At 40.5% G+C, this 23,173-nt stretch overlaps 1 protein-coding gene across 5 annotated transcripts in view; it reads right to left on the reverse strand.

Moving 5' to 3' along the window:
- Positions 1 to 808: 808 nt before the first annotated feature.
- Positions 809 to 23,173, reverse strand: part of LOC139917762 (alpha-actinin-2-like) — a 43,955-nt gene continuing 21,590 nt past the window's right edge. For 2 of the 5 annotated variants that reach the window (XM_078290643.1, XM_078290640.1), the window contains 13 exons: positions 22,843 to 22,990; positions 21,906 to 22,056; positions 14,558 to 14,666; positions 13,450 to 13,590; positions 11,349 to 11,531; positions 8,453 to 8,587; positions 7,609 to 7,683; positions 7,006 to 7,110; positions 4,892 to 5,038; positions 4,392 to 4,465; positions 3,901 to 3,907; positions 1,714 to 1,872; positions 809 to 967 (listed from right to left, as the gene is read on the reverse strand). In XM_078290643.1, the coding sequence (XP_078146769.1) occupies positions 809 to 967; positions 1,714 to 1,872; positions 3,901 to 3,907; positions 4,392 to 4,465; positions 4,892 to 5,038; positions 7,006 to 7,110; positions 7,609 to 7,683; positions 8,453 to 8,587; positions 11,349 to 11,531; positions 13,450 to 13,590; positions 14,558 to 14,666; positions 21,906 to 22,056; positions 22,843 to 22,990 (1,593 nt within the window). Of the gene's footprint in view, positions 968 to 1,713; positions 1,873 to 2,114; positions 2,122 to 3,900; positions 3,908 to 4,391; positions 4,466 to 4,891; positions 5,039 to 7,005; positions 7,111 to 7,608; positions 7,684 to 8,452; positions 8,588 to 11,348; positions 11,532 to 13,449; positions 13,591 to 14,557; positions 14,667 to 21,905; positions 22,057 to 22,842; positions 22,991 to 23,173 lie in introns of all 5 variants that reach the window. The other 3 variants (XM_078290641.1, XM_078290639.1, XM_078290642.1) reach the window with 3 other exon arrangements.

The raw sequence follows: 23,173 nt of genomic DNA on the forward strand, positions 1-23,173 counted from the left end.
TTGTGGTTATAAACACACAATGCCACAAACCTTGGTCAAGCAAGGTTCACTCTACACTAGGGAGAGAGCGCCTTCTGGGCAAAACTTGATCATTTTCACACCTTTTATGCAAAACACAGCTCTGCTAGCTCAGTCTAGTTGTCACATACAGATTAGTTACCACAGTTGCAAAGCCATAGCTACCTAACACCAGTTGACTGACTGACCTGAATGTGGCTCCTTCCTGATGAACAGGTCCTGTGCAGTGGGGAAAAAAACTGGTTTCCTTAGTATATTCCAGTCCCAGTATTCAGTTTGGATTATGGCTTTTTCGCCTCATCTCTTCTGTGGATATATTTGTTTTCTCTCTGCATTTTGCAGGGTGGTCAGAACTAGACAGAGCTATGTGCACATGTGATTGACAAGCAGGTAGGGACGCCTCCTTGCAGAGAGCTGTCCTGATTGGTTGTTAAGATTCAGGTGCCCTGAGATTTTGCAGTGGCTGATTACAGGGCCTGGGACAGTCACAGAAACCAGATTTTTTCTTAGAGCATTTGATTTATCGATAGCTGTTGGGATGTAAAGAAAATTTCCCCAAATATTACCTACCCCAGCTTTAAAATGCTAGATGTAGCACCTTTAAGAAGGCTAAACAAACAAACAATGGAAAGTATTTTAATCATATTTGACCTGCGTCTGATGAAGATTAGGGTTACAGAGTTGGAAGCCACTGACTTTGATGAGCATATCCCTTTTTGAGCATATCCTGGTATGTGTGTGTATGTATGTGTGCGTGCCTGTGTGTGTGTGTGTGTGTGTGTAATGGCTGTTAGAGGTCGCTTTCTCCATACAGGGTGGTGGAGAAGGCAGTGTAGTCTAGCGCTCCAGGTACTCCACCAGGTCCAGAGTACAGAGGCATCCGGGAGATGCAGTAGTCAGCCTGGTCTGGAGGAAGCTCCCTACGCAGCTCCTCCAACAGAATGTAAGGCTGGGCAAAGACACACAAATATTAACATTAAAGGAATGGACATTTTGGGTGGATTGGTCAATTTTGAGATATTGGAATATTTTGCTTCTATAACTACTGTAGTTTGACAAATCTTCTCCACACAGGAAGTGACTAATTGAAGCGAAATACAGAAGTGTCCCTTAAACAGTGAGCGAGCGCTCCGTCCAGAGAAAGCTGGACTCAACAAAGTCCACCAAATTCAAATAGTTAACTCTCACTGCCTCAAAATGTCTAGTGTACCTAATTCAAACATTTTAATGCCAGTTGTGTCAAATACACCAAGCACAAACTTTGCTAAAAAAAAAGTATCTTTTTCATATCAGACATATTCCTTGTGTGCTTAGTTTTTTCAACTTAGCTTGTAGATATTGCCACCAAATTTGACCTGTTGCTTCTTAACAAAAAAAAAAAAAATAGCTGGTAATTTATAGAGGCTCACAGAACCTGACTGATTTAACTGTTCAAAACTTTGTAGCTGCATGAAACCGCTACATAGATGCAGTCAGAACCTCTTGCACTTATGTATTTGTGTTATCGCACTCTCATCAGGATCCTGGCAGCACTTATGTGAATGTACTGGAGCTTCTGGATGCTCCTGCCAGGCGTCCCAGTGAAGAGTGCATTGCAGTAGTCCAGACTTGAGGAGATAAAGGCATGGACAAGCTTCTCTGCATCTATCCATCCATCTTTCCATCCTTTCATCCATCAATCCATCCATCCCTCACCTTATCGGCTGCTAGTATCCTGAAGGAGGCAACGACGTGCACCGCGGTGTCGGACTCGGTTGTTTCTCTGGTCATGAAGTCGACGAAGGCCTGGAAGGTGACTTTGCCTGTGCTGTTGGGATCCACCAGACTCATGATCCGGGCAAACTCCACCTCCCCCTGCACAAAGAGAGGAGTTATCAAACATCCATGGACTTCAAAATATCATGCAAAATATGTGAATATGTGCTTTTGTGTTTTACTATTATGAAGATTGAAATTTTTTCTTAAGTAGGGCTGCTGAATGAGTTCAAGTTCAAGCTGTTTGGATTACAGACTCATCAGTAACAGCTTGATGGTTTATATGCATTGTATCTTAAAGTGACTGACTGACTGGTTCACTGACTGGTTTACTCGCTGACTGACTTACTGGTTTATTGACTCACTGACTGGTTGACTGACTGACGGGCTCACTAACTGGGTGGCAGGTATCTCTCCTTGCTGGAGGTCAGTGGTTCTCAATGTGGGTCCTTGAGGGGGTTCCAGGGGGTCTCCAGCAAATTGATGAATTGTTAAACTTCACCAATATTTAATTTACAAGAAGTTAACACAACTAGAGAATGTAGAATAATGACTATTTTGATCTTAGTTTCACTGTTATCTCTCTACCTACAATGCAGATAGATAGACAAAATCATATCTAACAAAAATATTCTTATATTTGGGTTCAAGAGACAAAATCTCATCAAATGGGGTCTGTGGCTCTAATGTGGACTAAATTAGGGTCCTTTATATGAAAAAGGTTGAGAATCACTGTCATCCTAAACCTCCTAAGACCTTTCATTCTAACAAGGTGAGGGTATATGATTCTTTGTGTGTATGTGCATATATATGTATGTGTGTGTGCAAAATTAACTTTTTGGACCATCTGCCAATGACAGGTAAACTGAGAAAATGTACCAGCCAAAACTATTTTTATCGGCCATAAAACTAAAAATAATTACCTTAAGTTCTTAGTATGCAAATTAATGTTTAGACTCACTTAACATCAGATTTACAAATTTTCTTCACAGACACACTGCTGCCTATAGTGTTCCTATACTCATTCAGTCATTTCTATAGTAAGCGCTGCCTATAGTTTTTCTATAATATTTCAGTCATTTCCCATAGTAAGTGCTGCCTATAGTGTTTCTATAATCATTTAGTCATTTCCTATAGTAACTGCTGCCTATAGTGTTTCTATAATCATTTAGCCATTTCCTATAGTAACTGCTGCCTATAGTGTTTCTATAATCATTGAGTCATTTCCTATAGTAACTGCCCCCTATAGTATTTCTCCCCCGGACCATGCTGCCGCTGTAAGAAACAGCCCCACAACATTGAATCTACATAGCACTCATCCCCTGCATGTCTTCCTGGTAGACCACATGGTCTGACCACATTAGGTGACAGACCCCAAATAGACCCACACTAGACCACAGACACCACAAACACCAAACAGACCCATATTAGGCCACCAGGGGTGGGTAGTAACGCATTACAAGTAACGCACATGAGTAAAAAAGTAGGTTTTTTTTGTACTTTTAGTTCCTTTTTTTAAACTGTACTTCTACTCTTTACTCGAGTATATTTTTGAGCCAGTAATCTACTTTGTACTTCACTACATTTGCCATTTATACATTCGTTACAACTAGTCTGCTCTAAATGCGGGGATTGAGTGTAGGGGGGAGAGCACGTGAGGAGCACCTGTACTGCAGATGCCAAGTTGCCAGCTGCCTGGAAGAAAAATAAGCACCACCTGTCTTTTGACCACGATGCGATGATGACGGAGCAAAACCCAGAACAAGAGGCAGCTTCCAACAAATGGGTATCCCCAAATGAAAAATGTGACTGGAGAGAAGTTTTAATTCTCTAGTTGATTGACTGAGGTCTTGGTACAGGGAGTAATACTACAGAACAGAAAATCTGAGTTTTAATTAATTGTATTGTATTCGGTATCTACTGCATTTTGGGGCTGTAATAGGTTTGGTTACTTTGATAATGTCTGTAAATACTAGAGTTAAACAGACTTATACTCTGTTTTATAAAGGGCTAAGAAAGTTTTATCAACAAGTGCTGTTTTTTCATTATTTTGCACTGGCCCGCACACCCTAAAAAATATTAAAATGGAAAGTAACTTGTACTTTGAGTCATTTATTAACCAGGTACTTTTTTACTTTTACTTGAGTAGGTTTCTCAAATGGTAATTTTCACTTTTACTTGAGTCATTTTTTATGGGAGTAATTGTACTTTTACTTGAGTATAGATTTTCAGTACTCTACCCACCACTATAGACCACAGACACCAAAAAGACACACATTCGACCCCAAAGACCAAATAGACCCACATTAGACCCCAAAGACTAAATAGACACACTACACTACACACTACACTGTACGTGTAATAGTGGTGAGAGTGTTCTCTAATTGGGATAATTAGTGAATCAAATCATGCCATCATATTGAATAATTAGCATAGGATAATTAGTGAATTATACTATCGTGGAATAAACTACTCCCCTGTTTTACTGGGGAACCCCTGGAAACCCCTCAAGGACCCCTGGAACTCCCAGAGCCCAGTTTGAGAACCACTGTTGTGTACAATCACTGAAAACATCTGCCACTGTGTGTGTGTGTGTGTGTGTGTGTGTGTGTGTGTACATGTTTACCACATCATAACCCATAGATATCAGGCAGGCCCTGAAGTCATCTGTCTCCATCCCACCCTTCTTCTTCTGGAAGGAGAAGGCCACAGTGAGTGTTATTCATGAAACTCACCGGCAGGGTTAACGATTCATAAAAGCACACTGCTAAAATGGACCATATTCATAAAACTCAGCGGTAACAGCGCAGCGTGGATGTGATTCATAAAGTCACCGTGGTGGTGACTAGGCTTGGGCCGATATGGAATATCGTGAGATTTTGTGCATATTGCCATATTTTCTGTGGTATCGAATATCGCCTAGAAATTTGAAGTAGCCTAATTTAGGAGAAATAAAATTTAAAAAAACAACAACAAAAAAAAACTTTAACCCCCACACCCCCAAAATGAACATGTAAATTAAGTATTCCATATAATACATACATAGTTTTATGAATATGGGCCTGCAGCTAGTGTCTCTCTCACACACGCACATACACACACACACAAGCTATCTTACCCTGTCAAAGTGTGTGAAGGAGGACCTAAATTCGTTTATCTGTTGCTGGCTGATGCCCTTGGCGTCGCGGGTTAGAATCTGGGTCTCGATTTCATTCATGGTCCTGGCAATGGTTGTCAGCAGCAGCTCCCAGCCCACTCGGATATGCTGCGGGTGGAGAGACATATAGACAGAGGGAGAGAAGGATCATCGGATCGGATCATGATCTTGATCATGATCCATAAGTAAAAAAACAAACCACAAATATGTTTTACTATCCACAAACTAAACACAAACTCAATTTGTGTTTTGTAAATCGTGATTTGAATTAATGCAAAATGATATTCACAAATGTGTACATATTTGTCAATAAATGTTTTCACTTTTGCAAAAATACCTCATAGTTTGTGAAGTGTCGAATCTGCATTTGTGAATCAAAGGACACGTGTGGATCGGCTTGCATTTATCTACAGATTTTTGAGAGAACTATTCTGCTGTTTCTGTGCCATTTCACACAAATGCAGTTTGGTTATCAATAATAAAAGTATAATACACAAATGTGTGTACCACAATCTGTAACTAACAAACACAAATCACAAATATGTTTTACTATCCACAAAAAACACACCTTAACTTGTATTATGTAATGTAATGTCATTTGAATAATGCAAAATGATATTCACAAATAAATATGTATTTGTAAATAAATGTTTTCACTTTGGCAGAAATATCTCATTGTTTGTCGATAAATACAACAACTTTTACAAATGTCTTTTATTTTTATTTTTTGCTATGCACATTCTCAAATCTAAAATTGGCTTGCGAATCTGCATTTGTGAATCATAGGACATATTTGGATCGGCATTTATCTACAGATTTTCAAGAGAAATAACAAGTCTGATGTTTCTGGCCCATGATGATGATTGGTGTTTATGTCCAAACCAGGTTAAATGGGTGTGTTGACACCCAGTTATGGCTAATTATGGGAGTGGGCATTAGGCTTGCGCATGTGTGCACAGTTTCAAGATGATTGAGATTTATAAAACAGAACAATGTGTGAACACCACGTGAGCAGCGTTTTATAAATCTGAAGAAAAGACTGCTTTGTGGATTTGGGTACGGACCTTTGTCGCATGTCATCCCCCTCTCTCTCCCGGTCTTTCCTGTCTCTCTCGACTTTCAACTGTCTAATAAAGGCGAAAATGCCCAAAATAAAAAAAATTATGATAATTTATGATCCAATATGTGCATTATTCTTAATTCCACTGTACAGTTTGGTGACATTATGTAAATGTATTTACTTAATAAAAATGCTGCTTGTGGAGGAAATGATAAGGAAGAAGATTAACTTGTTAGAGCTTTCGCAGCAGAACAGGATGTCGGATTAGTAAAATGCTCTTTGAACACATTTTCTATCAGAACTAAAGTTTCCTAATATTATTATTATTGAATTGTTAGTAAGTCGTGGCCGCAACATACATCACGTTCCCACGAGTTAAACAAAAAAAACAACACCAATTCACCTCCGGGGCTTCGTATGATGTCGCTCATCTCATGAAATCTGGCAAGTGAAAAAGTGAGTCCTCAACTGCCACGGAAGAACAGAGCCATCTAGTGGCTCCTGGGTGAAGTTACCCTGAAGCTGCTGCATTTGTGTGTGTATCGTGTAATTGTGTGTGAATATTTCTCTCAAAAATCTGTAGATAAATGCAAGCCGATACAGAAATAGAACATATTTATGGTTTGTGTTTGTTATTTACAGATCATGGTACACACATTTGTGGATTCTACTTTTATATACAGTATATTATTGAAAAACGCTCTACTGAATTAAGTGTATAGATCCAATAGGCCTCTCTACGTAGTAGCCTGTTGACAATATCTCCTCTTGTTGGGGAAGGAAGGATTTTTGAGTCCCCAGAATTTCAGTGATGCAGAGGAGCAATGGTTGCATTCATTCAAATCTGTTGAATTATAATAGGGTTGAAATACTTATCAGTCACAGCCAAAATTAAAAACTAACATTTGTCCGCTGGTGTGTGTCCAAGCCTGTAATGTGTCAGTACCTTCATGCTGTAACTGGTGTGTGTGTGTGTGTGTGTGTGTGTGTGTGTGTGTGTGTGTGTGTGTGTTACCTCCATAGTGTAATTGGTGTGTTTGTTGTCAAAGACAAGGTTCTCCTGAATTTGCTGGTGGTCTGCCTCGAGCTTTTCAATGTTGGCCTTGTAGTTGATGATTGCCTGATCAGGCATATAACAGTATTATTGAATAATAATAATCTTAATGATTAACTTTATTTCTAAAGCACTTTTCAAAACACAATTCAAACTGCTTTACAAAAGGGTAATAAACAAAAACAGATAAAATCGACAGCAAAAGCAATGAAAGCAAGGCAAGCAATTTAAAAGCAAGGCAAGAACAAATGGGAGGTCAGAGACGATGAATAAAAGGTCATTACATAAAGGCAATTCCATAAAAATAGTTTTAAGAAGTGATTAAAAAGATAATACAGGATAATGTACTGTATCATCTGAATAATGAAATAATATAATTTTGAATAATTAAATGTTATGATCACAGTCACCATAATTATAGCTTCTTCATCAATCGAAATGAGGGTGAAGCCAATGAGATGTGCATGCATGTACAACATGTGCTCCAGAAGTTTTCAAGGGCATCTAGAATCCGTCCTATAGCTTCGTATCTATTCTGGTGTTAAGCTAATAGGGACGATTTACCTGTTCAAACTGCTTCAGTTGGTTCATCTGCTCCTCCAGTGATCCACCCAGATCCACTGAGCTACAGCTAATCTCCTGGACAAAAGAGGGGCATCGGCAACTTACATCCAATTTACATCCAACTTACATCGACATTTTGAGTTAAGTTACCACTCTTCCTGCAATTCCATGAACAGTGGGAAGCCTAACAGTAGAATAAACTTAATTTCCTCGATCACCAACATTACAAGCAACCAATAGTAAGGAGGTCAAGGGTCAGAGATTACGGCACATGGACAATGAATATAACTACTATTATTATTATTACTATTATGGTTCAGGCTTAGGGTGACCACCTCTTAATTGTTCCGTTGCAGGACAGCAGACGTGATTTTGCGGGACAATGCGGGACACGTGGGAGAGAGAGAAATGACTATTATTAGGCTATGTAAATATCGATTTAATATTAGACGGAATGCCTATTTTCAGTGGCGTTGGATATTAACCTGCTTTAAATCATCGGTAGGCTTTATTAAATGTTTATTTTAACGACACTAGGACCAATTCAATCTAATAAATATAATGAATTAAATATAATAGGCTAATAGTTTGGTTGAAAATCACATTTTATGCAAGAATAGGAGGGATAAACAGACAGCTTCCTTAAGTAGCAACTAGAAAATGCATGGTTAAATATATAAGTATGTTGTTTACTAAAAAAAAAAAAAAATAGGCCTAATCATTGAAATGCGGGACACTGCTTATGATGTGCGGGACGCGGGACAAACGTTCCAATTTCGGGACTGTCCCACGAAATGCGGGACGGGTGGTCACCCTATTCAGGCTTGGTGTGGAGGGGACCCACCTCCATCCTGGTCTGTATCCAGGGTCCGATGATGTTGGCCTGGGCAGCAAACTGCCTCCTTAGCCTTTCATTGGCAAGCTGCCTGGCTAATTCCTCCTGCAGACAGCTGTCTCTCTGGGGAACCAGCCTCTTTACCTGGGAATACACACACACATACATACAAAAAGCTATCAGCTGTCTCAGTGTTTGACAGTTTATTTATTTATTTAATCTCAGTTAGGTAACCTGGGATTACACCAATATATTGGTTAATTAACCTTTACTTATTTATTGTAGAATTTATCAATACTCGCCCCCCAACCACCATCACCTCTGCCCCCATCCGCACCTCTGCTGCTCTCTTACCAGGCCCACATTGGAGTGGAGGACGCCATCATCTACCTACTCCACAGGGTTTACTCGCACCTGGAGAGGCCAGGGGGCGCTGTGAGAATCATGTTCTTTGACTTCTCCAGTGCCTTCAACACCGCTGGCCCCTCCTGCTGGCAGAGAAGCTCTCTGAGATGCAGGTAGACCACAACCTTGTGGACTGGATTACGGACTACCTCACCGGCAGGCCGCAGTATGTCCGGCTGCAGGGCAGCCTGTCAGACGTGGTGGTGGGCAACACCGACGCACCCCAAGGAACTGTGCTGTCACCATTTCTTTTCACCCTCTACACCTCAGACTTCCGCTTCAACTCTGGATCGTGCCATCTACAGAAGTTCTCTGACGACTCATCCATTGTCGGCTGTATCACGGAGGACAATGAGGAGGAGTACAGAGACCTGGTAGAGACCTTTGTAGGTTGGTGCGACAACAACCACCTCCAGCTCAACATCACAAAGACCAAGGAGCTGGTGGTGGACTTCAGAAGGGGCAGGAAGCCCCCAAACCCTGTCACCATCCAGGGGGAGGAGGTGGAGATGGTGAACTCCTATCGGTTCCTAGGAGTGCAGCTCAACAATAAACTGGACTGGTCGGACAACACTGAGGCCCTCTACAGGAAAGGACAGAGCAGGCTGTACTTCCTGAGGAGACTCAGGTCCTTCAACGTGTGCAACAGGCTGCTGCAGATGTTCTACCAGTCTGTAGCAGCCAGTCTCTTCTTTGCTGTGGTGTGCTGGGGAGGCGGCATCAAGACAGGAGAAGCCAACAGACTGAACAAGCTGGTGAAGAAGGCTGGCTCTGTTGTTGGACTCAAACTGGACAGTCTGGAGGCAGAGGCAGAGAGGAGGATGAGGGGAAAAGATGAACTCCATCCTGGAGAACCCCTCTCACCCTCTCTACGACGAGCTGAGGCTGATGAGGAGCAGCTTCAGCCACAGGCTCCTCCTCCTATGATGCAGGACAGAGCAGCTCAGGTATTCCTTTGTGCTGGCGGCCATTGGACTGTTCAACAACATCAGCGACCCGGTGCCAGCCAGTCATAACTCCTTGTTTTCCTAGTACTGTCTGCCAGTTGCTGCTGTGGCACCTGAATTTCCCCAAGGGGATTAATAAAGTGCTATCTAATCTTATTTTACTCTGTATTAGGGCTGAAACGATTGGTCGACCTAATCGACTACGTCAATTACGAAAATACGTCAGCGTGGATTTTTATCATCGACGCATTGCATATTTGTACATCTTCAGGCTGTATCAGGGCTTCATACAGTCAATGATGCAATGCGCAAAGGCAGCACTAGGTGGCAGCAGTGCCTAAAATGTCGAGCTGATCAACATGCAGTAGACAGGTAAAGAAGACGTTTCCCTAATAGAAGATGGGTGAAATTACCATGGAAAATGCCACCGGACCTGCGAGACGTTCAAAGAAGTGTACCGCGAGACCGGGAGTTTTTCAGCTCTAAAGCCAACGATACAGCAGAGTAAAACCTCTGTAGAGTAGAATGGGGAACAGCACCACACCGACATTTAAAACCAAAGTATCCCGGAGCCACTTCTGAAACTGGTAGTAGTTGGTGAGTAATGTTGTTTATGCCACCTGGCTGTCAGTGATGAGTAACGTGACTACAGACCTGATATGTGCTGAAGCTCTGGAATAGTTGTGGTTAGGTACTGACCTGAGAGGATAAATATAACTGACAGCTCTCATCTCCAAACAAAACTTTTTCATAAAACTTAAAAGCCATAATCCACAGTCTGCTATTTTCTTTGCCACTAAATTAATGTTTATGTGAAGAGTATTTTATAATTTTGAATTAAACAAAGGCGCTCAAATAACAGTTAGGCCTACACAATGTTAAAGAACAAGCCCAAAGTTAAAGTAGTAAATTCATCTGGTCTCTCACCTCTACTTGTACACAGAGAATCCATGGCATTTTTACAGGCATGAAATTACTGAATAAAATTCACCAATACATTTCTGTATTATCAACACCTAAAACAACATTATTCTATCATAACATACAGAGGTGTATAGATGATTTTCTCCTTGAAGTCTTGACAGAAAGCATCCTCCACCTGCTCCTCAACGACTTGAGAGCTCAATAAAGCTTTCAATGTTGAGCCGCTTGATCCAGTTTTATTTTGTTATGACTAATGTAACTAAGAAAATAATTGTTAGATTAATCGAAAAAATAGTTGACAGATTCATCGATTCATCAAAAAAATAGTCGACAGATTCATCGATTACCAAATAATAGTTAGTTGCAGCCGTACTCTGTATTAGAGTTCGGGATCGCTACTGTAGCCAGTGTGGCTTTTAGATATAAAATGATTCAGCAGTGGTATTGGTACGTGGGCGTACACACCCACTGCCAAAAGGTTGATGCCCAAAATGCTGATGTTGATGCCAAATCCTTTAATGTTGGCACAAAATATGGCTATTGGCAGCTCAAACCCTTGTCTTAGCTTTTATGTCTTTCTCATAGGCCTACAGACATTGCCCACCACACACACACTGAAAGGTCGTCACCTTGTCCCATTTCGCGGCCAGCTCAGCGGGGGTGATGCTGCTGAAGGGGTTGGTCAGGTCGGTAGAGAGTCCATAGCTCTGGCTGATCTTTTGTACCTCGTTGTACAGACTGAAAATGGCCTGCCTCTCACTGTCGGCCTCAGGCAGAGTGGATTTAAACTGTTCATGGGCTGAAACCAGGCTCTGGAGGTGAGGAGTTTGAGGAGATACAAACATACAGAGGGTGGACAAAACAATAGATTAATTCTGAACTAACTGAACCACAATTACAAAGGCAGCAACACAGGCCAGTCATATTAAAGCTGCAATATCCAGCTTTTTCAAGTTAAAATAACAAATATAGCGCCCCATGGGCTTGGACCCCACTAATGACCTGCATTAGCACGGTCCAAGCCCATGGGGCAAATTATTTGACAGTGAAAATATAATCTTGATTCATCATTGTGGAGAAGTGGAAAAGATTAAACATTTTGGTAAAAGTCAACTGCAGGTGAAAATTATGATTGACATATTTCTATTTGAAATAATATGGCATGTTGTAGGACAGGACATTTCTGTTTTTGAGTTTTCCTCACAATAAATATGTTTTCATAGCATGATGTGCATAATCTTATATAGCCTCTCCTCTGCATAGATTGTCAGAAATGATAAGCCTTTCTCCTGCTCAAAGCAATTCACACATCTTTATGTAAACAAATAGCCAGCACCCTGGTGAAAGCCTTCATTAGCGTACAACCAAGAGAATGTTGACTTTTGGCAATGCATGAGACTGAGACAGCCTATATGTAAAATTGTGCAAGGTTTTCTAATTTCATCTATTTTCATTTGGCCTAACGTTCTGTTTAATGCAATCTGATTTTGAGGTAGCTATGTAGAATAGCCGGCTTACATTCATAAATGGTCTTTCATTCAAGCTGTAAATATTTGTGATGATTTCCTATGATTTCCCGAATAGCCTTTGATTTCACACAGCTTAATTGCATTTATGAGCTGTTTTTGTTATGTAATTTCAACCAGTTTGTTGTGGATTTTATGAAGGTTTTTTTAGTTGATATGAGAATGCGTGAAATTTGCGCTCTTTGATCTGAACCATTTTTAAAATTATTATTATTATTATGATAATAATAATAAAGATGCTTTGTGAAAATCTATGTCTTACTTTCTAGCCTTCTCAATATACATCTCACATTTGAAATGGAAGCTTTGGGTAGGACTCATTCATATTATCATTAGGGTAGGGCTCATTCATTCATATTATAGGTTATCAGTCTGCTACATTCAGCACCGCTGCATTGGACAGCGCTGTCCAGAATGGTGGGGCACCACAAAAGAAATAGTGATAACGGTGCAAAAGGTGAAGTAGTATATGCGTATATGGGTTTGCTTTATGTAGTTTCCTGTCTTTTGTTTTTCCTATGTGAGCAGTTGGGTTCTTTGCTGCCTGTAAATTCATTGTTGAACTACAGTACAGTAATCTTTATGTTAGGCCCAGTACATGTGAAATGGGCATGTGGCTATTAATTGAAACTCCCCTGCAGCTAATGTTAATGGAACAGTCCGGAGAGTATTTAAACCTAGAGTTTGGATAATGGTTGGCTTTTTGGCTGGGGATAATATCTTGGTCTGTCCATCTTGTTCCTGTTTATTTTTCTTTTTGCTGTATAGAGCTGTTGCCTGTTCACCTGAAAACTGCAATAAATCAGAGCACTTTGAAATCTGAACATTGTTTAATGCTGTTTATTTATACACTCCACCACTTCTTAGAAAGCGGGTGTCATACTAGACAGTGGGTTTTACCCTCTATCCCTATGTTGGCTTTCAATGGAGAGTTTTAGTGTCCCATTATGGTCTAAATGCTGTTTCAGAGGCTTTTAAACCCTGACAAGATGTAAATTCTGTGAGAAACACTGAATACTTGGTGTTTTTTTGGGCATGAAAAAGGTTCAATTTAAAAAATATTGAATGTCTGCACAAAATATCAGCTATTGGCAGCTGCAATCCAAAAATATCTATCGGCCTTCAAAGTACATACACACAGGACATGCATACATAAATACAGAATGGCCATAATACATACAGGCAGGCAGACAGACGGGTCTACCTGTATCTCATCAACAGTGTGCACTATGAAGATGTCCTGCAAGTCCTCCATGGCTCCTTCCATCCAGTTGTTGAAGGGAGCTGATCTCTTGGCAAACTCCAGGAAGACCTGCTCAATTGTCTCCAGGAGCTTCTCTGCCCTCTGGCCAAATACAGGAAAATAATGGAAAATAACTCAATATGCTTATGGAGAGACAATGGAAAAAGAGAAAATCTCTGGGAAGTCATCAAGAGGTAAATCCAGTTTATGGTCATTCATGGTGAGACACCTCAACTGCTCTATACCTGTACACTATCAAACTATAACACTATTCTACACCTGTACACTATCAAACTACATCACTCCTCTATAGATGTACACTATAAAACTGCATCACTCCTCTATACCTGTACAGTATAAAACTGCATCACTCCTCTACAGCTGTACACTTTCAAACTACATCATTCATCTATACCTGTACACAACGTGGTATATTGTAGAAATGAATGTTAACTAATGAAAATAAATGTAAATGATTAAAAAATGAATAGATAAAGTTACATTGTGTCTGTAAAAAAGGCTTGCAGTCTAAATTGACTTTAACAATTACTTTGGTTGGCACAGCCCCTCTTTAAGTATTCTGTTAGTTCATTGGACAGTCATATATATGCCCCATATAGACTCGCTAATTGTGATAGTTCAGTTTTTTCTGGAGAGTTCCACGAATGTGTTTGGGACCAACAGTGTGGCTGTATTGGGTTTTATAAAGCACATTTCACACTCTTTATACCAAACAAGGGGTATATGTACAGCCATTTAATAAAGTCCAGTCTGGGAATTCAGCACCTCTTCTCATGTATTTTAATGGATACACCACAGCGACTACAACTGCTTTAACCAGTCAAGATAGCTATGAAACTCATCTTCATTACAGCGTCTAAGGGCATTAATTATCATTGACGTGAAAATGTTTAAGAAATATGACTCACGCACTGGCTTTTCAATTATTAATTACCAACAATGCAACAATGACGATTCCACTCGTAGCAATCATGATGAGAGATGAGATATCCAGGTACAGATTGCATTTTAACACGTGAAAAGTGAAAAGGGGATAAATGTCATCTACCTCCAGATTTTCTCTTCTCTTCTGGGTCAGGGTTCCCAACTGGTCCCATTGGTCACAGATAACCTGGCACCTCTCATTAATAGAGACTGCAGCGTAGTAGTCCAACTCACTGAGGAGAGGGGAGGAGAGGAGTAATTTTCTGTATTTTTGGTGTACTTCGTTTCAGATTAGATCAATCATCCCGAGGGGAAATTGGGCCATTGCAGCAGCAAATTGTAATAGAATACAACAAAGAAAAATAGAATATATATAAGAATAGAGCAGTATGGGGGAGGATTAAACATAATGCAACCAAGACATGACATAACATGTTTATCCTCTTCTGTAAAGCCAAAGAGAAAACCTTTGACTGAAGAAGCAGCATCTTCTTTATAAGACCGAGAGAGATAGTGAGACAGAGACTACCAATCATCTCAATCACGGTCTCATTTTTTTATGGTAATTATACCAAGGTATCCCTATTCATATGACAATGATATTCTGATTTTCAAGTGTAATCAGGTTCAAAGTCATGTGTAAAACTGTATGTCTCCCTGTCAGTGTGTTACAGCGACCTGGCTGGGTGGTGAGTTCCACACAGTCTCACCAGAATAGAGCAGAGGAGAGGTGAAGCCTTAAATAAAAACGACACACTTCCATTCTTCCATCTGATGACCTCTGACACGCACACACACACACACACACACACACACACACACACACAGACAGACAGACAGACTTGTGTACTCTAACACATACTTGAAAAGACATAACTGCATGCAAGCCTATACCCTCCTCATTCCCTGCTGTCATCTAGCTGATTTTTAGCACCTACCTGACCAGTGCCCTCATTAGTTGAAGGATAACAGAGATGAGAAAAAGATGAAACAGGAGAGGGTATCCAAACTATGGTCAGAGACAAACATATTGAATTGCAAAAAAAAAAAAAAAAGATTACATACTGAAACTGAAAAAGGCCATGATTACATTTTTACATTGAATTTAATTCAATTGAAGTAATAATATTGTGGGGGGTAAGGAAACAGCAAAGGGGATCCAATCACAATTGGATGGCCTGGAATTAATCTAGTTAAATTCAATTTATGTAATTCACAAACTGCATTTCTGTTGTGCCCCTCCACTTAGGTTACATGGGAGGAATGTAGTATTGTAGCTGGCAGCAGGGGGACCCGAGAACATCACATGACCCAGAGGTCAGAGGTCAAACCCCTGCAACAGCCAACATGTCCATAAACAGCCATGGTCCTGTGCTTGACTAAGCTTGAACCCTCCCTCAGTCAGCTAAATGCCTTCAATGTAAATGCGGATTTGTTTCAGCCAACAAGCTCAAAGCGTACTTTATCTCAGATTCTGAGCTCTTTAATATTTGAACAGATGAGACAAAATGTCTCTCGATAAGACAAAGCGTTAGATAAAGCATAGCCAAGGAAAATGTGAGTGAAAGTAACATTTCACCTGACCCTCCCAATCAGAATAAGTCACCCACTGGCCTGCTTCAGCAATGGGAAACATACATAAAAAATGCTGAAATATGGCATAAGGGTGTACTCATAAAAAAAAATAAACAAACAAGCCTACACACCATATTTCTGATCAAGTGTTATTTGCAAAGCCTACTGACTGTCTTTGTCTTTTGCACCCATATTCTATTTGATGCAATTTTTTATACCATCAGTTGCCTTTATTGATGTTTTTTTCAATATCATGACTACATTTGAAAAGTCAGCTGATCTGCTTTTTTGGTATGAAACTTTTTATGGTGGTGTTAGTTGTTGCTTGTCTTTTACATCAAGATCCTATTTAATGCAATTTTTGATAGCATCATTTACCTCTTTTCTTATTTTTTTTTTTTAACATCATGACTTCATTTGAAAATTAGCCAGCTGGTTAATACCAGTGTATTTACAGAAATAAATGGTCATCAATGTGCACAGGCCCAGTGAAAAGAAACTCAAAAGAGTCAAATGAAGAAGTTCTTGCCTTGTCAATTATGAAGTTTGATTTGGTCTCAGATGGGGTAATGCACTGTATTTGAGTCATAGTTCAGCACCATTTATCTTATCATTTGTCTGAGAGCCAATCAGGTTAAACTCAAGTCATCAGGTGAAAGGTCAGTCATCAGTTTACAGTTATGCTATTGGTTCATCTGAATAGACAGGGACAGATGGGAATACACTCAGTCAAATAAGATAACCCTAGTGGAGTGGAAAATCCCTCAATTTGCACATCATATGTATTTGCTGTAAATTAACATATTAGTTTTACTCATTTTCCCAGATCCTTCTCATTGTTATATACTGCATATATATTGATATTTTAGAATGTTTCCACCTATTTATAGTGCTTATATTTCACAATTTGGTGTTTTTCACATCAAACTTAGTTTGCATTCATTCTGTTTTTGTCCCATTTAGTTCTATACTGTCGTTATTTTGCATTTTGCAATTTCATTAAGATGTGTCTGAGCTATCTTGGTAGTCTACTTACCTTTTTTACACTGGTTGCTAGAAATCTGGGCATAATATTTGATCCTGACCTCAGTTTTGATGATCAAATAAAAAGAGTGGTTTAGTCTTGTTTCTTCTGATTTTAATATTTCTAAAATTAGATCTTATCCCTTGCTGACCCTGAAAAGGTAATTCATGCATTTATATCTTCTCGTTTTGGCTATTGCAACTTTCTATTCTGGTCTCACTCGCAAAAATCACTCTACTGTTTGCAGTTAGTGCAAAATGCAGCTATGAGGCTTTTGACCAAGTCAAAGAGATGGGACCATATTATACCCATCTTAGCATCTACGACGTGATGCTAAGTTTAACCGCTCTTTGCGTTTCAGGCTAAACCTGCCGCACCACCAACGGAAATACCAGCGCAGCTAAGGAGACATCGTCGTCCATCGGTCGTCATGGGAAACATGAGATCGCTGGCCAACAAGACGGACGAACTCTCAGCCCTAGTGAGCAGTCAGCCCGTGTATCGGGAGAGCAGTGTGTTGTGCTTCACGGAGACATGGCTGAATGGGAATATACCGGACTGTTCGGTCGATCTAACCGGCTTCACGTTAGTGCGTGCGGCAGGGAGAAACAAGAGGGGAGAGGAAGCTCCAGCAGAGGAAGCTTCCCCCCCCACACCACACCACACCACACCACACCACACCACACCACACCACACCACACCACACCACACACACACACACACACACACACACACACACACACACACACACACACACACACACACACATACACACCCCTGCACAATAACTAACTACCTCGCTCAACGCTAAATGCCTTGGTGTTGGTTTATGTTCACTTGAAGCATCCATGCAATAAAGGCTTTTTAATTTTTGGTTTGAGGGGTGCCTCAAAACTCCTTCTATTTCGTACTGTAACAAAGGTAAGAATTAATAATGTTTTCAAGCTAACAGAGACACATTACCCTAGCTGTACCTCCACATGCGGCAAGATGGTGTCAGTATCGCTTAACTTACAGCTCAAACTAATGGTCTCAGATCAGCGGTCATTTTCTTAAGGTGATATTGCGGCACACAGTGGAGACAGGGGCGGAAATTACGGGGGGGACAGGGGGGTCCGGACCCCCCCTTCCTGGGACTAACAAGAGAGTTGTCCCCCTCAATATATCATTGTAAACATAACTATATAATTTTAAATAATATAATAATATGCATTGAAAGCACTTGTGCTAATTATAGACGCAAAACAATGCGTTTTTAAGTTTCGAAAGATTGCGTCCCCCCCTCATACGCCTCACAGTGGTTTGGTCCACTGCCTACCTGCCTCCCCGAACCCCCACACACATTAGCCCTCGGTACGAGTGTCTGTGGAGGATCTCTGGAAGTGTGTCAGTGGTGGCTGACCTCCAGTAAGAAGCTACTTTGCAAAGGTTAACTTGAAACAAAGGATGTGTCAGACATTTTTCTTTACTTCTACCACTCAATAGAATAAAACACATTCACAATTGTAACCAGACTACATTTTGTTCGCTCCATTACCTCGCGGTTGAATCTTGTGCGTCAACGTATTGGTACGGAGCAGCCGCGTCTCCTAATGCATGTATGTGTATGGAGGCAGGAGGTCTATCCACAATTAAAATCATCATAACTCACTGAATTTTCGACCGATTTTCAAGCGGTTTGGTTTGTTACAAATGCCAGACATGTATTTATGATACAGGATACTTGGTTAAATTAAAATGCGGGTTTTCATACCAAAATACTTTATCTTTTGTAGATGGTAACAGTAATATTTCTATAATATAATATTTAAGATTAACTTACCCTATGTAATTAGGTTCTAAGTATATTATTTTTTTCTTACTGCATGTAAAATGGCTGCCACTATGTTATTTTGTTCATAATTTTGGAAATAAATGAAGACTTAATTAATAAAAAAGACATAATTACAACAAACATTATGTTAAAATATAAGTAAGTTTCTGGCAGGCTTCATAGCGTTCTGGACTTTTACACATTGACAGCAAAACATTAGAGATCTGCTTTTTCGGGAAAACTAAATCTAATTAGGCATATATTAGCTTTAGTTCAGTTAATGGGTGTTGCATCTCACCTACTACTGTAAATAACCTGCATGCTGTGTGTGTGTGTGGGGTGTGTGTGTGTGTGTGTGTGTGTGTGTGTGTGTGTGTGCGTGTGTGTGTGTCTATTTGTCAGCCAGTCAGTTAAAATGGCAGAGAAAAGAAAAACAGACATCCGATCATTTTTCAGTGCACCGAAACGCCAAGTAGAAAGACCCCAGTAATATCAAAGGCAATTTGATAAAATCTTCATAAGAAAGGAATGAAGTGCTTATGGAAATGTTTCATAATGGACCTCTATATACATTTAATACAACAGTACTTTTGGCGGGACCTTTGGTGTCCCCTTCAGGAATTGCTCTTGAGAAATTTTTCTGTTTATTGTCCCCCCCAACAGTGAAATGAAATATCCGCCCTTGAGTGGAGAGCGAAAAAACCCAAGCAAACATTCACAGTGAATAGATGTTAGGACAGCCTGCGCAAATGTTGAAAACCTGTGTAAATGCACCAAAATGAAAGTTGACACAATGTCCATAGTTGTCCATAGCTGCTACCTGCATCATTTACTGCCAGTTCAAAACTGTTTCTAAAGCTGTTTTAATATGAATTTAACATCATTACACTCTTTTGCCATTAGCTATCCAACTAGCAAGGATAACAAACCAGCTAGAAAACAACCAGGCAAACACAAACGAATGACACTGCAGCTGGATGGATGGCTTTTTGACTAATGTTACCCAGCAAACATTTTGACATTGAATAGACGTTGATATGACGACCTACACCAATGTTAAAAACCTGTGTAAATTTAGTACCAAAATGAAAGTTAGACGATGTCTGTAGGCGTCCATAGCTGCTGCCTGCATGGTTTTGTGAAATCGGGACTAAACAATTGTTCCAATATCAGTTCAAATCATTTTCCAGCTTTTTAAACAAGCACAAATTTTGTGCTTGTTTGGGTTGAACTCAGCCTCCTCCTGCACGTCATCCTCTGTCAAATGCTTGCTGTGAGGGAGAGGAGGATATCAGCTAGATTCAAACCCATCTACCGAACCCAGCTCTTCTTTTTAATGCTGAGGGCCAAGCAGTGATGCATCAGGTCCCAGTTTTAATTTTTTGGTAAAACTCGGCTCAGGAAACGAACACCAGTACACCCACAGGCCACTGCTGAGCAGAGCAATGAAGACGCCTACACACACACCTGTTAGTATATCATTCATGGCTATCAGGCCAGGTGTTGATGTGAATGTGTGTGTGTGAGAGAGAGTGACATCAGAGTCCTTAAACTCTGCCGTGACTGGAACGCAGGTTGGCCCACGCACCAGAACAAGGGCAGCCACAAATGGAAGGTCAAACACTCACACTCACACACACACATGTACGCGCACACACACACACACACACACACACACGCACACACACACACACACACACACACAAACAGCAAGGCAAGCATGCACTTTCATAGATTCACACAGATTCTCTCTCTCTCTCTCTCTCTCTCTCTCTCTCTCTCTCTCTCTCTCTCTCTCACACACACACAGTTGAAGTACCAAGTTGAAATATGACAATTTGTCTCTGTGCTGGCAATGTTTGACCACTAGATGGCACACATGGTCCTGACACTCAAATGAGGCTGGATGCACTGATTGTACATAACTAACACAGTAATATGTAATAATAACTAATCTTGAACTAATTAAATTAATATGTTGGTGGTGATCTCTCCCTCACTCATACTCCTCTCTCTCTCTTTCAATCCTTAACTTTCTGTTGGATGCAGTGATGGACTGGCCATCTGGCAAGGTGGGCAAATGCCAGAAGGGCCGCCAGACTATGGGCCGCTTGGGCCACTCAGAATGGATTATTACATTGATCTAAAAAAGAAAAACGAAATAATTTTGTCTTTGATGATTTTCATTGAAAATAACTTATTTCAGCGGCCCAAAACATTTTATATTGGCCCTCATATATTTGTACTTTTTAATAAGTACGCACGCATTTTCTCGCGATAAACTCGTTGCTACGCAACGTAAAGTTAGCTAGTGGAAATGACAAGGAATGATGGGATATTGGGGTATTAGGGTTGTAGAGAAAAGCGAACTCCTTCGTAGCTAGCTAACTACATGAAGGTAAGACATTTATTATTATATACTGAGGCTGTGCAGTGCTCTTTTCATGTTTTGGTGGAGCTATTGTATTATTATTTACTGAGGCTTAATAAGTCTGGCCTATGTATTTGTGCCAAATGTGCCTTAATTTACTAGCTGCAAGTATCATGTCGTAGCGCTCTGCCGCTCACAGTATTGTGTGCATTGTTGTCGGCATTCATCAGCGATTGTAGTGTGTCGGTTGCATGTGTGTTCTGTGTTCCGAATTTCTGCATTCTAGTCAGTCTGTATGGTTTTATCTCAAGCTTTTTATGTTAACAATTGGGGTTGGTGTTGAGTTTGGAAATAGGGCCGTTGTGTCGCAAATGCCAGGGCCGTTTTTTGATCCCAGTCCGTCACTGGTTGGATGTAATGTCCATCACTCCTGCATTCTCTCTACATAGAGAGAATGAGAGAGAGACAGGAATTAAAGTAGTTAACTGTGCCTCAAAATGACAAAATAATAAACTAAACACAGCAAATGGAGTTAAACTACTAGTTTACGTAATCACATGTAGTGAAACTCCTAACCAACACTGGCCCCAAGTAACCCCAAATAATTCCTCTCCCATTCCTCTCTCTCTCTCTCCCTCTCCCTCCATCCCTTTATGCTTTATCTTCCTCTCTCTCTCATCAGTCCTCACTTGAGTTCCTGCGCGATAGAGGCGATTTGTTCCACTCGGTCCTGATGGGAAGCCAGATCACTCTCGAAGGCCGCGTGTTTCCTCAGCAGAGCTCTCACGTCCATCAGCGAGGCCGACTCAAAGTCCTTACGCCGCAGACCGCGCTCCTTACCTATGGCGGGGTTTGAAATGTCATTAATAAGCAGTTTATAAGGGATGGCAAGGAGGAAAACAGATGAATGCATTGGAGGTTGAATTAACTGTTTCACTTTGTTAACTCTATATAATAATATACATTTATTTTTATAACAAATGCCCCAAAAGATACAAAATCTCTATTATCTCATCAGAATTACATCACTTTTACTTCCTGGAAAACTATGTATTTTTAGGGGTTACTTCATGATGTACCAGCACGTGTACATAAAAATTACAGACAATAATACCATCACTGATTTTTTGATCCCTCCTCCCCCTCCCATCAAATAAAACCTGCAACTTCACAACTTTCGAAAGTGACAGAATTTGGAATTTGTGAAGCTAAAGATTTTGTACGAAACATTTTTTAATTTTGGAAGCGTTCCTCCCCGTGTTATGTCCTGCCCCAACATCCTGTTTCAACTAGAATTTAATTATGGGAGCAAGACACCATCAAAATACCATTTCCTTGACACAACGGACATGTTTTGTTAGCATTTTAATATGATTTACATAGCCTACTATTCACTGTGATGTGTGAGCAAACAAAATCAAAATCAAAAATCAAAATGGAAATTCGTGCAAACATAATGCATACAGGAAAATGGAAGCTAGTGAAATTGATTTAACAAGAGATGCAATGTGCATAATTGTTAAATTCTGGTAAAGTTCTACAGTCTTAAGCAGGTGTGTGCGTGCGTGTGTGTGTGTGTGTGTGTGTGTGTGTGTGTGTGTGTGTGTGTGAGTGCATATCCCTCACCTACAGCCCAGTCCTCATGCATAACAGTTTTCTGTTTGAATTTCTCAGCCAGATGCTCGATTCTCTCTAGGCGTCTGATCTCAGCTAGTAGCCACTCCTCATAGCCCTTCTCGGCCTGCTCCAGGCCCTGCCAGGCACTGGCAATGTCCTGGACACACACATCCAACCTCAAATCACACATTCACACACTTCACATGGATTAAAGCTGCACTAGGCAACTTCGCTCATTGGCCAAATGGCAGCGAGAGGTAACTGTTTGAAACTTCAATACCCAGAATCCTATAAGATGATGTCAGTAAACTGCACACGGCACAATCAAGTTTACCAACTA

The sequence above is a fragment of the Centroberyx gerrardi genome, chromosome 20, assembly GCF_048128805.1.
Source record: "Centroberyx gerrardi isolate f3 chromosome 20, fCenGer3.hap1.cur.20231027, whole genome shotgun sequence".
NCBI classification, from domain to species: domain Eukaryota; kingdom Metazoa; phylum Chordata; class Actinopteri; order Beryciformes; family Berycidae; genus Centroberyx; species Centroberyx gerrardi.